This window comes from Trachinotus anak, unplaced genomic scaffold, assembly GCF_046630095.1.
Source record: "Trachinotus anak isolate AG129_WGS33_773 ecotype Australia unplaced genomic scaffold, CSIRO_AGI_Tana_v1 ptg000012l, whole genome shotgun sequence".
In the NCBI taxonomy this organism is placed as follows: Eukaryota; Metazoa; Chordata; class Actinopteri; order Carangiformes; family Carangidae; genus Trachinotus; species Trachinotus anak.
In genome coordinates, this window is record NW_027273863.1 from 20,185,932 (window position 1) to 20,200,586 (window position 14,655).

The following is a 14,655-nucleotide window of genomic DNA, read 5'->3' on the forward strand; positions in this document are numbered from 1 at the left end:
AAAAAAAAAAAAAAAAGATAAAAGATTTTTATTTCCACTATTAATGTCCACAATAAAAATAAATAAATAAAATAAAAATCAGAACATGAACACAAGACCATAAAATCACGATCACCTCTAGTTTGAATGGAATAATTTAATAAATGGTTGATGTACAGACTGAAAAACTTCGGGTGAATTCATCTGTGTGATGAATGATGTCAAAAAGTGATCCTACGGTGAACCACAGCCTTCATACATCATCTGTATTCTACACCTGCAGATATTCTCCATGGTTAAGTGTAAAGCTGATGCCTCTATATTTGATGCTACTGTTACGTTGCACTGCAGCAGTTCAGAATTACTTGCTCATTCAGGCAGAAAACCATTTTCTAACAACATGCAGTTTTACAGTCGTTAAATAGACACACATTCCTATGTCTCTAACACTTTTTTGGGGGGGGGGGTTTGTACAGATCCAAGATCAAACTGGTTTTACTGTGAGAAATGTGCACTGCATCCACAAGGTTTGAGGAGTCATTCTGTAAGTTTAATATTATGAATGGATGCAGAAAGTCAGTCGAGACAGCCAAACACTGACTGTCACATGTGGCAGGATTTCAGAGGCAGAATAAGGCATGAACTGGACATCAGGATAATCATCATCATCTTGGATTTTACTATCAGTCAGAATGAAGAATAAGAACAAAATCAACATTATTCAAGTGTGTGTTCAACGTGTAAGGCTGAAAGTCAGGCTGAACCCACTCCTCCTCCCCAAAATGAGACAGCCTCACTTCACCAGATACAGACAACTCTTCAGTTTAACATATGATGGACAACTGTCAAACAATGTACCGGGCGAATGTTAAATAAATACAGGACATTTTGTAATGCCCTTGAATTAACATCATATCACAGCTGATATCAAAAGTAGAGCAGTTTGTGTCTGGTTTCCACTGTTTACAACCTGCAGAGGACTTTTCATTTTTCTTTTTCATGTGATATATTTACAAGTAGGTGAGCGGGGATCACCTGAATGCAAATAGCTGGTAAACAGGACATGGTCATGTGATATTTTGTGACTTTATGAGTTGACGAGGATCACATGACAGCTCCATTAAAACTGTAAAATGAATGAAGTATGGCATTATTTCAAAGGCTGTGCAGACTGCTGTCAGTTCAGGGTCTGGATCGGTCTGAAGAAGCAAGGCAGGATGAAATTAAGGCAAACAACATTTTGCTCTGTATCCTGAGTTAAAGAAACCAGATCTATTTCCAGGAACACGTTTATGTATAGAAAAGTTATAACAAACTGCATTTGAATGAGGACTACTCAGGAGCGCTGAGTTCATTTCTTGAATCTTCCCAGATGTTCTCTGGCAATGATGAGTCTTTGGATTTGAGCTGTTCCCTCATAGATCTGAAGAAGGAAATAAAGATTCAACAAAATTAAGTTTTGCCAAATGACACCTCCACTAGCAGTCATTAGACACACATCATCATCATCACCCACCTGGTAGATCTTGGCGTCTCTCATCAGCTTCTCTACTGGGTATTCGCTGTTGAACCCGTTGCCTCCAAATATCTGAACAGCGTCAGTGGCCACCTGATTGGCAATGTCTCCGGCGAAGGCCTTGGCGATGGAGGCATAGTAGGTGTTTCGGCGGCCTTGGTCCACTTCCCATGCTGACCGCTGGTACGCCATCCTGGCCAGCTCCACCTTCATCGCCATCTCAGCCAGGAGGAACGAGACGGCCTGGTGCTGTGGGACAGCAAGAGACAGAGGATCCTGTTGATCCTGCACTCATCTTTGCACTTTAAAACACTGTACACCTGAGCTGTCAGTTATCAGGGCAGGTACAGTAATGACAATGGGCTGCATCAGCTCATAAAAGCCAGCAATGTGCTTTTCTGTGACTGACTCATAAGAACATGAAGATCTGAGCAAACAAACCTCAGCGATAACTTTGCCAAAGGTCTTCCTCTCCAGTGCATAACTGGTCGCTTCATCAAGTGCCCTCTGTGCCAGGCCCGTCGCTCCCGCTGCCACCTGCAATGCACTCATTACATTAGTAAACCTGATAGACACAAATATTACAATTAAATATGGGCATTTCATTTGCAAAAATTTCATGTCCACAAAAATCCAAAAGCTGCATTTTTGGCTGAAAGAATAACTAAAGTTTACACTGAACAAGGTTCTACTGTAACAAGGCCAACACCTAAAATGTCATTTATAATTTTAAAACATTGCAGAGAATATAGGATGACCCCACCTTTTCCAACACCCAGTAAGTAAAATACTTTTTGAGGATGACAAACACTTTGACAATCAGATACCATTATCTCAGACTGCTGAAGTGGTCAAAGTCATTTTCTTTGACAGTTGACAGATTTTCTCCCTGCTTCATCTCTGCATTAAAGACGTCAGAGACACTACAGTCATCATGAATCCATTTCCTCTTTGGCAGCAAAACACTTTACACCAGTCTTCAGACTGTCCTGCAGGTTAAACTGGTCAAACGAAACATGACTCAGAGACTCACTATAAACAGGCTTGAAAACAGTTACAGTAAAGACTTACAGGTGGCCTTGTGTTGTCAAAGGCACCCATGGCGATTTTGAAGCCAGCTCCCTCTGCGATCAGGACGTTCTCCTTCGGTATCCTCACATCCTCAAAGGTGATGCCTCTGGTATCAGAGCACCTCTGGCCCATGTTCATCTCCTACGAGCACGAAACAGACACAGACGCATTATCGCAGGTGTGCACGTCACAGTGGTAAACTACTGGACTGCACCACAGACGTACATTATGGGACCATCCTGGCTTGATAGCAGAGAGTACGTTTCCTTGTAAATCTATCTAAACATTGTCGAGCTTATTCCAAGAGACAGAGAACAAAAGGAGATTTATGTGCAGTGTGTATTTGAGAACAACTGAACACAAAATAAAACTGAGCTGGTGAACTGTTTAGTTCAGGAGGCAGAGCAGCATCTGTTCATCTTGTGGGAAGTTTGGAAGTTCATTTATTTTACAATCACTGTTGGAGCACATGTGACACTGATCTGCTTGTCTGCATCAATACTCGTCACTTTCTCTCAGTGAAATATGAAACTTGTTTTTAGAGTCTGAGTCAGTCTTTTGCACCGATGCTCAGGTTACTGTCAGTCCTCAGAACAAGAAAACTAAATATAGCCCATACTGTCCTGGCATCTGGGCTTCGGCAAGAATTTTTTTTTTTTTAATGTTTTCAATCATAAATCAAGTTTCCTATAACTTAGACCAATAACTTAGACTAACCAAGAGCTCTAAGAGAGTGCAACTGAGCATTTATCAGCCAAAAAAAAATATCCTGCCATATTCAAATCAATACTAAAGAGCACCATTTTCTTCAAACTGATGTAGGTATAAAACCTTCAGGATGTGTATCATGTATCCACCTCAGAACAATCAGGGGTTTGTTCCAAGCAGGTTTTTCCTGTTTTTCTTTACGTCAGTACATGTAAACAGATCTCAAGGCCTGTCCAGGTTTTACTCAACAAATGTAACCCAACAACAATTAACCTTCTTCATAGAACAGGCCCCAGGAATATTTCATTTCTGTGCATGTCACCATATTTCTGTCATAGCCTACAGAGGCTTCTCTAGGTCTCATTTCAGCCTGAAATACTCAGCCTGATCTTACCTTCCTTCCTATTTGAATTCCTGGAGTGTCAGCCTCCACAATGAAGCCAGTAAAAGCCTTGCTAGCTGAACATTTAGGATCTGCGTTGGTGCGGGCCAGGAGGAAGTACCTTGGAATATGAAAGAAGTATAAATGGTCAAATAACCTTCAGAGTAACAAGTGTGTGCAGAAGTTTGCGCACCCCAGGACAAATTAGACATTTTGATGATCTTTAATGGGTTAAAGGAATTTAATACAAACGCTGCAGCAAACACACATTGAAAACAATCCTTTCTTCAAATGCTAATGCACTGTTACTTTTTATTTCATGAACTTAGACAGTAAGTGGGGCATGTGCAAAAGTTTGGGCACCATATTAAATCAGTCCAACAAAAACTGAACATTATAACCTGCATGACGGTGGAGTTATCAAATTTGACTGTACTAGCTTTAGCTGGGTATACCTAATAAACTGGCAACTCAATTCTTCGTGTTCAGCAACAGCAATATTAGTGAGTACATACCAGTTAGCTTTCCCGCCGTTGGTGATCCACATCTTCTGCCCATTAACAACATACTCATCACCCATCTTCACAGCTCGGGTCTTGATGCCGGCCACATCAGAGCCAGCGCCCGGCTCTGTGACACAGTACGCCTGCCGAAAACAAACATTTATTATACTTGCTAAAAGTGCTTTATCACTGGATACAGACGAAAGAGCACTTTTTAAAAATATCGAATCATCTTCTAACATTTAACACTTACACACATAAGAGGCTCCTCAGTCATCCTTCCCAGGTACTTCCTCTTCTGTGTATCATTGCCAGCAATAATAACAGGCATTTGCTGTGTGGGAGAAACAGATGTAAATTCATTACCTCCATACAGTAGGTTGCTCATTGGTGTGCTTACATTATCTTTCTTTGTCTTTAAAATCAATACCTCTACTCTTATCAATGCTCCTTACAGATATGATACATAAACAGTGTTATCTGTGTTTTCATTACTCTACAATAAAAAAAAAAAAAAAAAAAAAAAAAAAAAAAAGGGGAAAACATTTAGAATTATACCTCATTTATATTTTAATATTTAAAAAAACCAAAGCCACTACATAAGTTCAACAAGGAAAAAAAGAAGAACATAGACATGAGTCTCTATCACTCTATCACTCATCCTGTCTTCTCTCATCTTCTCCCTTGTTGCTCTCTAATCTCACTCTATGGTTTCTTCAAGTGCTGAAAACAGAATCAACCTAAAAGAAAAACGTAACCGGTTCCAATTCAGAACCAGGTTTCAGAAAGCATTTCTAATGGAGGACTCCTCAAAACACTGTTACTTTTGATTTGAATGAAATGACTCTTTAAAAACTAGTGGGGAGCTGGTCAATGCAGCCCTGATTTTTAAAAAAAACGTACTCCCAAAGAGTTTGCTTCTATAGCCGTCTGTACTCCGGTGCAGCCATAAGCCAGCTCTTCTGTGATGAGGCAGCTGTCGAAGATTGACAAGCCCATTCCCCCTGAATACGAAGAGAGACAAACATAACAGGGTTTCACAGTGTTTTCAAACAGAAGTCCACCAACTTGCGTGAAATAAACCCTCGCCACTAGCGTAATTTAAAAATGGAGTATGTTTAAACCAAGGTGCTATTTCACAAAGCTAATTAAAGTGGCAACTGTTCAGGCCATCTTCTACAAAATGAACTGGTGCAAGCCTGCCACAGTGGGGGAAACTAGCATGAATAAAGCAGCTAATTTTAATATAGTCAAGAACTGTAACATACCATATTCCTGTGGAATGTGACTGTTCATCAGACCCAGCTCCCATGCTTTTTTGATGATGGGGAAAGGATACTGTAAAATGACACAACAATTAGGAGTTATATTCATGCTTATTTAAAAAAATAAAATAAAATTGAGGTCAAATGTGATAAAAGAGAAGACTTCATTATATAATCCCCAGGTGTCAACATTAAAAAGCTAAATGCAATGTTACAAAACCTAAGACTGTGTGTGAATTGTGCAAATATCTGTGCAAGGGCTGCAACTACGAATTATTTTCATTGTCAGTTAATCTGCCAATTATTTCCTTGATTAATCTAGAAAATATTAGTCTAGTAAATATTTTTTTAAGTGAAAAAAATGCTTCAGATCACAGTGATGTCTTAAATTTTCTTGTTTTGTCCAAAACAAAAAAATATTCTATGTCATTTCATTACTCTGAAAAGCAGCAAATTATCTCATGTTGGAATCTGAAACTACAAATTACTTAGCATTTAACATGATGTGTAAAATACATACTATACAAGTATATAGGGACATATAGGCATTAGTAATAGAGAAACAAGCAAACCTTTAAAGTTTAAGCACTGTGTGTTGCTCTTATGCGATACAAGTCTCATTATTCTTAAAACAACAATCAGCCAGGGTTCTCCTCAGGGTTTTGTGTTTTCACACCTGCCCCTAAGCTCCTATTTAGCTGGGGAGAATCATTCTGTAAACACAGAGATGCATTTACTTTGTCCAGCGTCTGACTAACATAAACTCAACAAAAGTCAGTCAATTATTGAAAATGCAGGAACAGGTATGATCACCATGGTTTCACCAAAGTGTTTGTTTGTTTCTCACTGTTTAACAGCATTGTTACCATTCCTCTAACAACCTGCGGTACTGCAAGCTCATATTTATAAGACGCATAATGGCAAATATTGCAAACCCAAACATCATAACATCACTGAAAATGTTTAGGCATGTGCAGAGTCAGAAAATGTATAATATGATAATATTTTGCAGCTTCAATGACAGTAAACTTTCAAGTCCCCATGTGTTTAATCTTTCATATACATTCACTACAGCCTAAAGCTTAGACTATACTCACTTCACCGCTCCTGTCATAGACAGGTGCAGCAGGGACAATCTCTTCACGTGCAAACCTCCTCGCCAGCTGCTGGAACTCCTTCTGCTGATCCGTCAGCTCTGTGGAACAAAGCAGCAAGAAGACCCATGTAACCAGCTTCAACACACACTTTAAAGAATACCCACATGTTTTTGTTTTTTTCCAATTCAACCCCTTTAAAACAATACTTGCATGACCATATGCATATCTAAAGAGTTATTGGTCCCTGTAATCACTCCTTCACTCCATACTGGGTGTGCAGAACTGCTCCCTAAGGTGATTTCAACATTAATAAAAAGACACACAAAAGCCAATCTTTGTTCTGTGTTAAAATGCACCGTGCATTATTTAGCTAAAGCAAATATGAGGCTTCCAACAGTCTGAGTTAGTCCCAAAAAATGACAATTGTATAATATATATATATATATATATATATATATATATATATATATATATATATATATGACAGCATGTGAGCGCTGTTTAACAGATATGAAAAATCTGAACATATGCTTTGCAATTATGTAAAAGTTCCTCTTCCTACTCACCGAATGAGAAGCCAAGGGATGATGAGTGGCCACTGGAAGATGCTGTAGCGCTGGCTGCAGTAGCAGTGGAGCTCTGCAGCCTGATACCAGACCGCACACTGGCTCTAAGCACCTGCATGCGTGCGAATGAAGGGGGAAAATCAGCAACACATCACTAAGTTAACCTTAAATAGGTCACCAACAAACCTTTTAATGTTTAAAGTTTCAAGTTAGTACATAGTTGAACCCAGTTTCTGCCTCTCATGTATTACATTACATTTGAGTCACAGAGCCAAGCGTCTGTTTTTCTTAAAAATAAATACCCTATGATGTCTGAAGACCACAGGTACTTGTTTAAAATCCAGCATTTCTCAGGTGAAGGTATTTCCAGAACCCTCAAAGGATCTTCAAACCAAGTGGATTTAAAAAAAAACCACTATTACCCAATAAAAGTCATTTTAACTAATATCTCAAGCTGCAACTGTTTCCTAAACAGCAATAAGGAGATTACATACCGTATGTCCTTATTATTTTTGTAAATCATACACAAGACAAAATGCAATAATTTCTATTTGCATAGGCGAATATAACTGATAATAGCCTCTTATATATTTTGTTTGATGTAGGATAAGCAAAGAAGTGGCCATTTTATTAGGTACAAGTTCTCTTTTTCACTGCTGATTACCACCTGGCACACATAAAACCAAATTGTAGATTGAAAAACTACTATGGCTTAATTCAGATTTCAAATTATTCGATGTATAAGGACGGAATAAATTAAATTCAAATAGGTAGATTAGATTTAAAAACACCCAATCTTGTCAAATCTGGACTAGATAATGCGTGAGAAGCTTAACTCTGAGATAAACATTACATTAGAAACAGTAGAAACGCTGGTGTCTTAAAATGTGTTGGTGCGTTTTAGCCGTTGTAGCTTTGTCCTGACTGACGCTAGCTTATGACGTAGCTACCAAATCTCTCTCTTGAAAAGTCAAACTGTGGGTCAGGGGCGCGACAACCTCTCATTTACTAAATCCATATACACATAATGTTGGATTGGAGCTAATATAAGGAAACGTACCTTGTTCAGCAGCATTGTTTCGACGCAGGATGATCGGACTGCACAAACTGCACCGCTACCTTTGCCCTATATCCGGGTATACGTTCGTCTCAGCCAATCATAGCGGCGGAATATGGTCACATGATGTTTCTCGATGTACGTAAAATGACTTTTGCCCCAATTACTTACCTAACCTCTACTGTGTTTTACAACTGTATTTGTGTACTTGGGAACTACTGCTGCCACTACTTACATTACTGCAGATACTACAGGTAACTAGGGCCGCAAGTAACGGTTGTTTTCACCATCAATTGCCTGCCTTTTATTTTCATGTAGCAGTGTACAATCTCAAAAGCTGTGAATAATGTACATTATAAAGACCCACAGCCCATTTCGGTGTATCCAAATTGCTTATTTTATTAAACCAACAGCCCCCAAAAGATATTCAGTTTACTAGCACATATTATGACACAGAGAAGCATCAAGTCCTCACATTTGTGCAGCTGAAAACAACAAAAGTTTACTTGGGATAAAGAAATATGAATCCATTTGAAAAATCGCTGCAAAGTAATTTACCATAAAATCCAATGGCAATACTGTTCAGACCCATATAAGATTTCTACTAGTAATCATGCCATTTGTATTGTAAGTTTAAATATGTACAGATATGAGATGTGCAAGAAGTACTCAGATCCAGACAAGGTCCTTAGATCCTGAATTAAAATATTATTTTTTATAATTGAGGTGGAGCTAAATATAATCCTTATATACCGTTTGGCATGTTGAGTCTCGAACAATTCACTGCATTTTAGATGATGATCATGTATTTTGTAATTAAGTAAGTTTTTTTTTTTTTTAATTTTTAAAAAGGGCAAAAATAATATTTACAAGTATAAAGATGCATCAACTGGAAATACTAGTAAATTCTGTACAGTGACACTAATTTAGTCCCTACCAGTAGATAGTTTCCACCATTATATATCACATATTTCATTGTCAGCGACAAGCGGTGCTATTTACATTTGACTATTCATGCTTAGACCATATTAAAAATCCTCCCCATATTTCCAAGGCGCACTTACAGAAGCCCACGGCTGAAGGAGGCCAGAGCCTGGGCTCTCTGGAACCACACTTCAGCTACAGCTGGGCAGGAGAGAGCAATCTCTGTCCTAGACGGCCTGAGATTGAGTCTTTTCATGCAGTATCCTTCACTGGTGCTTCCTTAACGGCCACTTTATTGTCGAAATGAAATGTACCTACCAAACATTTAAAAGACGACTTTGTTTTGCGCCATTCATTTAAGATTCCAAACCATATAAGGGTCATTCCAGAATTGGAGGACAATTTACGTCCCACCCATCAAATTTTAAATAATCCACATACAAAATACTAAAACATGGAGTTTCTGAGTAAATTTACTTGTCCTGAGACCAAATCTAAAAAAACTAAGAGAAAAGAATGCTTGAAAATAGTTTTAAAAATACCAAATAAGTCTGGAGTACCCCCTAAAATGCCATTTTTCTCTTGTCCCACCCCACTAATGACCAAATTGAATTTAAATTTCTTTTTTTTGGTATTATTTGTTTCATTGCTGTCTCTTGTAACTGTGGGAACATTTGTTTTAATAAACATAATATTTCAAATAATAATTATTATTCATGGAACGTGTGTCCCACAACATGCACACAACCCTGTTACCATAACCTTTTTAGAATGGTAGAAGAAGAAGAAAGCAGTGAATCACATGATACGCTGGACTTGACATCATCAAACAGTTTTCCAAAAGAATGGGTAGAGCAAATGTATGTCCTCTCTTCTATTTTTCATATTTTTTATCATAGTTAGCCTTGATTGAATGTCTCACTCTACCTCATGCAACCCTGTTATGCATATGATCAGAATAAGACAATTATTTTTTTTTTTTTTCTTTACTTATTTACATAAGTAAGTTTGTCCTCTTGGTCAGCAGTAACAGCTAGCTAAACAGCTAGCTTCTACTCCTGAGAGAAAGCTAACATTAGTACGGATTTGCAACCCTGTTACCTGCAACCCTGTTGCTGTGATTAGAATAACAGGGTTGCACTACATTAACAGGGTTGCACCTCCTCCAGTTTACTCAGACTTTAGAAACTATTATTTGTAATTCAATTCAACAGTTTACATTATCTGAGATATAATTTAGTTACTCTACATACTGTAAACACATTTCTGAATTTTACATACTGAATTGTTTCCTTTTGTAGTCCAAATGGATTATGGTTGCAGCAACTACCTCGATGGGATGATTAACTTTACATAAATAAAACTGTATTCAAACAATGAGTTACAATTCATAATAGGGGACACTAAATTAAGTTAGATAAATTGTTTTTCATACAGTGTGGCCCACCATTGAGTGCTGCTGAAAAGCAGAGACGCTACCGAGCCAAGCGTGATGCTGAAAAAGGAGACAACAGTACTTACTCAAAGAAAGAGAGAAATGGAAAAAAGATGTGGAAACAGGAAAGAAGTTGCTTCAAAAAGACCGCAGTGAGAGAGGACAGCGAGCCCAACAAAAAAAGTGGAGAGAGGCTCATAAGAGGAGTAAAGCCAGGAGAAAGTTACCTGAAGGGTTAATAACCCCTCCAATCACCCCTGAACCTCCAGTCACACCAGATATCCCGTTTAGGGCAGAATATCCAGAATCTAGCTCCAGCTCTCAACCTGGGACTTCAAGGTAAGCATACAATAAGGTTATTGAGTAATGTAAGTTAGTGTAAGCACAAAGTGGTAAAGGCAGCTAATGCATATTTTGCTGCAGGTGAAATTGTTATGGAACAAAATTAATGCTTATATGTTTCTTTAAGGAAAAGTGATGCTGGGAGAAGAAGAAAATGGGCTGCCCAAAAAAAATCAAAAAGGAAGCGAGAGGAACTAGAAGAAAAGTTGAGAAGAGCAGAACAGAAAACAGAAAAATACAGGAAACGGCTTCAACGATTGAAAATGGCTCATCCATCTCCAAGAGCCAAAGTCAACAAAATACTCAGGGAAGCTTCGCACACATCCCTAAGAAGAACCCTGTTGTTCCATACAGCAGTAGCTGAGGAAGTGCGTACAAAGTACAAAAAAAAATCAAAGAGAGAGAGTCACAGACAACTCATTGCAGCAGTAATCACCAGCAAAATCCTGAAGAAGTACAGGCTGCAGAAATTGGCACAGGAAGTACTTGGATTTTCAAGGAGAAGATGGAAGAACCTGGGAAATGAAAATGTCTGCTACTACAAGAGGAAGGAATACACTGGAATTGGTGAGAGACTAAAAGAAAAGGTAACGTCATTCTTTGTACGTGATGATGTGAGCAGGATCACTACTGGAAAAAAGCAAACGGTCACAAAAGGAAAAAAGAAAATGCAGAAAAGACTACTGCTGGATTCAGTGAAGAACCTCCATTTGAGGTTCCTCGCTGAGCAGACCAACATCCAGCTGTCATACTCGCTGTTTTGCACACTTCGTCCCTATTGGGTTGTGCACCCAACGCTGGCAGATCGTGAAACATGTATGTGCAAACAACATGAAAATCTTGGCTTTATTGCTAAAAAGCTTCATCAGATGCACATCATTGACACGTTCAATTTGGAGAGCCTGACAGAAGCCATCACGTGTGACATCACAAGCAAGCAATGTATGTATGGAGAAAGTGACAATTGCAGCAATAAGAGCTATCCATTTACAGGCCATTACAAAGCTACTGATCGTGTCACCTCAAAGGTCACTTTGAAAAAAGAATATGAATCCTCACAAGAAGAGATGGTGGAAACATTTGCCACTTTGCTCCAGAATTTTAGGCGTCATCTCTACAACATGAGGCAGCATGCAGTATGCTTTCTCATGGGCCCTGAAGCAGAACCTCCCTGCCAACCAATGTGGAGTCCATGTTGATTTCTCAGAAAACTATGCTTGCAAATACAGTGCAGAATTGCAGTCTGTTCATTTTGGTGCATCCCACCAACAGGCCACTTTACACACTGGTGTTTATCATGTGGGGGGAGAATCAGCTCCTACCTCCTTCTGCACCATATCGGCATCAAGATTGAAGGGACCACCTGCAATATGGAAACACATGGAGCCCATTCTGAAGGAAATCAGAGAAAAATTCCCAGATGTGACAACTGTGCATTTTTTTAGCGATGGGCCCTGTACACAATACAAACAGTGTAGAAACTTTTACCATTTTTGCACTGAAATTTTTAAGAAGGGGTTTACAAGGGGAACCTGGAATTACTTTGAAGCCAGTCATGGCAAAGGAGCCCCAGATGGCATAGGTGGCACACTGAAGAGGAGGGCTGACAGGCTTGTCAGCCAAGGAGTTGATATTCCCACGGCAATGTCCCTTTACCAAGCTTTGAATGATAGTCAGTCAAAGGTGAAATTGTTTTACATCCAGGAGCAAGATGTAGATGATGCAGTGAAGGAAATGCCAGCTGACCTTCCAGCGGTACCATCCACAATGAGGCTTCACCAGGTATTCACTTCACTATTTCTCCATGATTCTTATTTAGTTAAAGCACTTTGAACTAACTCGTGTATGACTGATCTTGCCATGCCAGGTGATTACTCTTTCACCTGGAAAAATGCTCTACCGCGACATCAGCTGCATGTGTTCTGCAAAAAGGAATCTGGAATGTAATTGCCAGAAAACCAAAAGCTTCAGCTTTAATTCCACAGATGACCACACAGAAGACCTAACACACAGCACACCGGAAGAAGAGCAGTGGCATACTCCAGAGGTTGTGGGTAAATGGTGTGCCCTGCTGTATGAGGGCCACATCTACCCAGGGATCATCCAAGAGGTGAATGAGACCCACTGCCAGGTGAAATGTATGCACAGAGTGCTGGCTGTTGAGGGAGGATGTCCATTGGTATCCCTTTGAGGATATGTTGACCATCATTCCACCGCCACAAAATGTTACCTCACGCCACCTGGCCGTCGCAGAAGACCAATGGAACACTCTGGTCAGCCATGAAGAGTAAAGTGGAATATTATGAGACCGATGTTCTAAAGCAGATGACAAGTTTTCAGCTAAGTGTTAGAGTGAAATGTTTTTAGCTCAGTGTTAGAGTGAATATGTTGATAGGCTAGGGCAGCCAGCCATCAAAGGTTTAAAAGCAATGTTCTGAACCAAAGGGCAAGTTTCAGCAAAGTTTCTTTAATTATTATTATTTCTTCTATTTTTTGGTTGTTATTTGAGGAAAAGTGCATCAGAAGATATTAAAAGTTATTCAAAGAACACTTTGGTGTCTTGGGCATTTATTTGTCACTTTTATATGATGATCTATAATCAAAAATAATGTAGCTAGTCATCCATCTTACTTTATGCAACCCTGTTACCCTAATTTCAACCCTGTTACCATATCATTTTAATTGAAAATAATCCTAAATTACTTTCTCAGCTCAAAAGGGTTTGACCCATTTTCCTTTAAAGAGTTTATGCAATCATATGCAAAATGTGTTAAAGTAAATATTGTACAATAAATACTGAAATTGGTAAAGTGAAACATGCCATTATTGAAAAGTTCGGTGAGACAGATTTCAAAAGTTGTTAAAATTAATTTAAATCAAGTCATATTTGAAATCAAATGGTTATTCAGAGAGAATGTTACTTTATTTACTTAATGGAAAAGGAATTATATTTCAGAAATCAATAATATACTTTTTTCAGGTTGCACCAAGTATTGTAAACACCAAATAAATCATGTAATAAAAATTGTAGCATTGATCTGTAAGCTGAGCTAATCAAGGCTTTGATAGTTTATTATCTATTATTGATGAATATGTAGCAGAAAATCAGAAAAGTGAAGGTTTATTTTTCAAGAATTTTGAAGCCCAAATGTCCTCCAATTCTGGAATGACCCATAAAAGGTGTGCTGAGTCTCCCTGATCTGTCCATTTATGCTCCTATTTGTCAAAACCCTTGATTAAGCCAGGCCTTATGGATGCTGCTTTTGTCCAGTGGTCAGATAAGGGCTCCTGTGTTATTAAGGATCTATATGTTGATGGCCGGTTTGCATCTTTTGCCCAACTCCAGGCAAAATTTTATCTCCCCCCTGGACATTTCCTTCGGTTCCTGCAAATCAGAAATGTTGTCAGGCATTCCCTCCCTCAGTTCGAGATGATCCCCAAACAATATGATTTTTATGAATTAATGACTAAAGTGCCAACTACCAAGCATTTAATCTCACAATTTGTCGCTCTTTATTCTCTGGCAACCTCCTCTCTCCACATTAAAGAGACATGGATTAAGGACATTGAGTTCAAAGTCATCCATCGGCTCCACTTGTCCAAGACCAAACTGAATGGTAGTTTGGTATGATATTTTTAAGATATATAGTGACATATATTGCAGACACCTTACCCCTGATGGCTGTTCTGATTTTTTCTTGACCCTTCCCTCTAAATTACAACAAGCCCTAATGCTTCATATGGTTGTTGCAAAATGGGTTATTCTGAGGGAGTCTGTCTCCCCTCACTGCTTTAGAAAACGGCTGAACG

The 14,655-nt window shown here is 38.8% G+C and overlaps 1 protein-coding gene across 1 annotated transcript; it reads right to left on the bottom strand.

Annotated features, from left to right (window-relative positions):
• Window positions 1-116: 116 nt before the first annotated feature.
• acadm (acyl-CoA dehydrogenase medium chain) lies at window positions 117-8,296 on the bottom strand. Its single transcript, XM_071490930.1, has 12 exons — window positions 8,148-8,296; window positions 7,088-7,199; window positions 6,522-6,619; window positions 5,428-5,497; window positions 5,063-5,163; window positions 4,413-4,493; window positions 4,172-4,302; window positions 3,669-3,777; window positions 2,567-2,707; window positions 1,937-2,032; window positions 1,496-1,744; window positions 117-1,402 (listed from the first exon to the last, which is right to left on the bottom strand). The coding sequence occupies exons 1-12, from the start codon at window positions 8,160-8,162 to the stop codon at window positions 1,331-1,333; spliced, it is 1,275 nt and encodes a 424-aa protein (XP_071347031.1). The 5' UTR covers window positions 8,163-8,296; the 3' UTR covers window positions 117-1,330.
• Between the last annotated feature and the right edge of the window lie 6,359 nt (window positions 8,297-14,655).

What these genes read in the sequence shown, in the direction of transcription:
- acadm (XM_071490930.1), bottom strand. An exon ending in TAGAAGCAAACTCTTTGGGA is followed by an intron (nt 4,494 to 5,062) that starts GTACGTTTTTTT and finishes TCTCCCACACAG; the next exon opens with CAAATGCCTGTTATTATTGC. An exon ending in GAGACGCCAAGATCTACCAG is followed by an intron (nt 1,403 to 1,495) that starts GTGGGTGATGAT and finishes TTCCTTCTTCAG; the next exon opens with ATCTATGAGGGAACAGCTCA.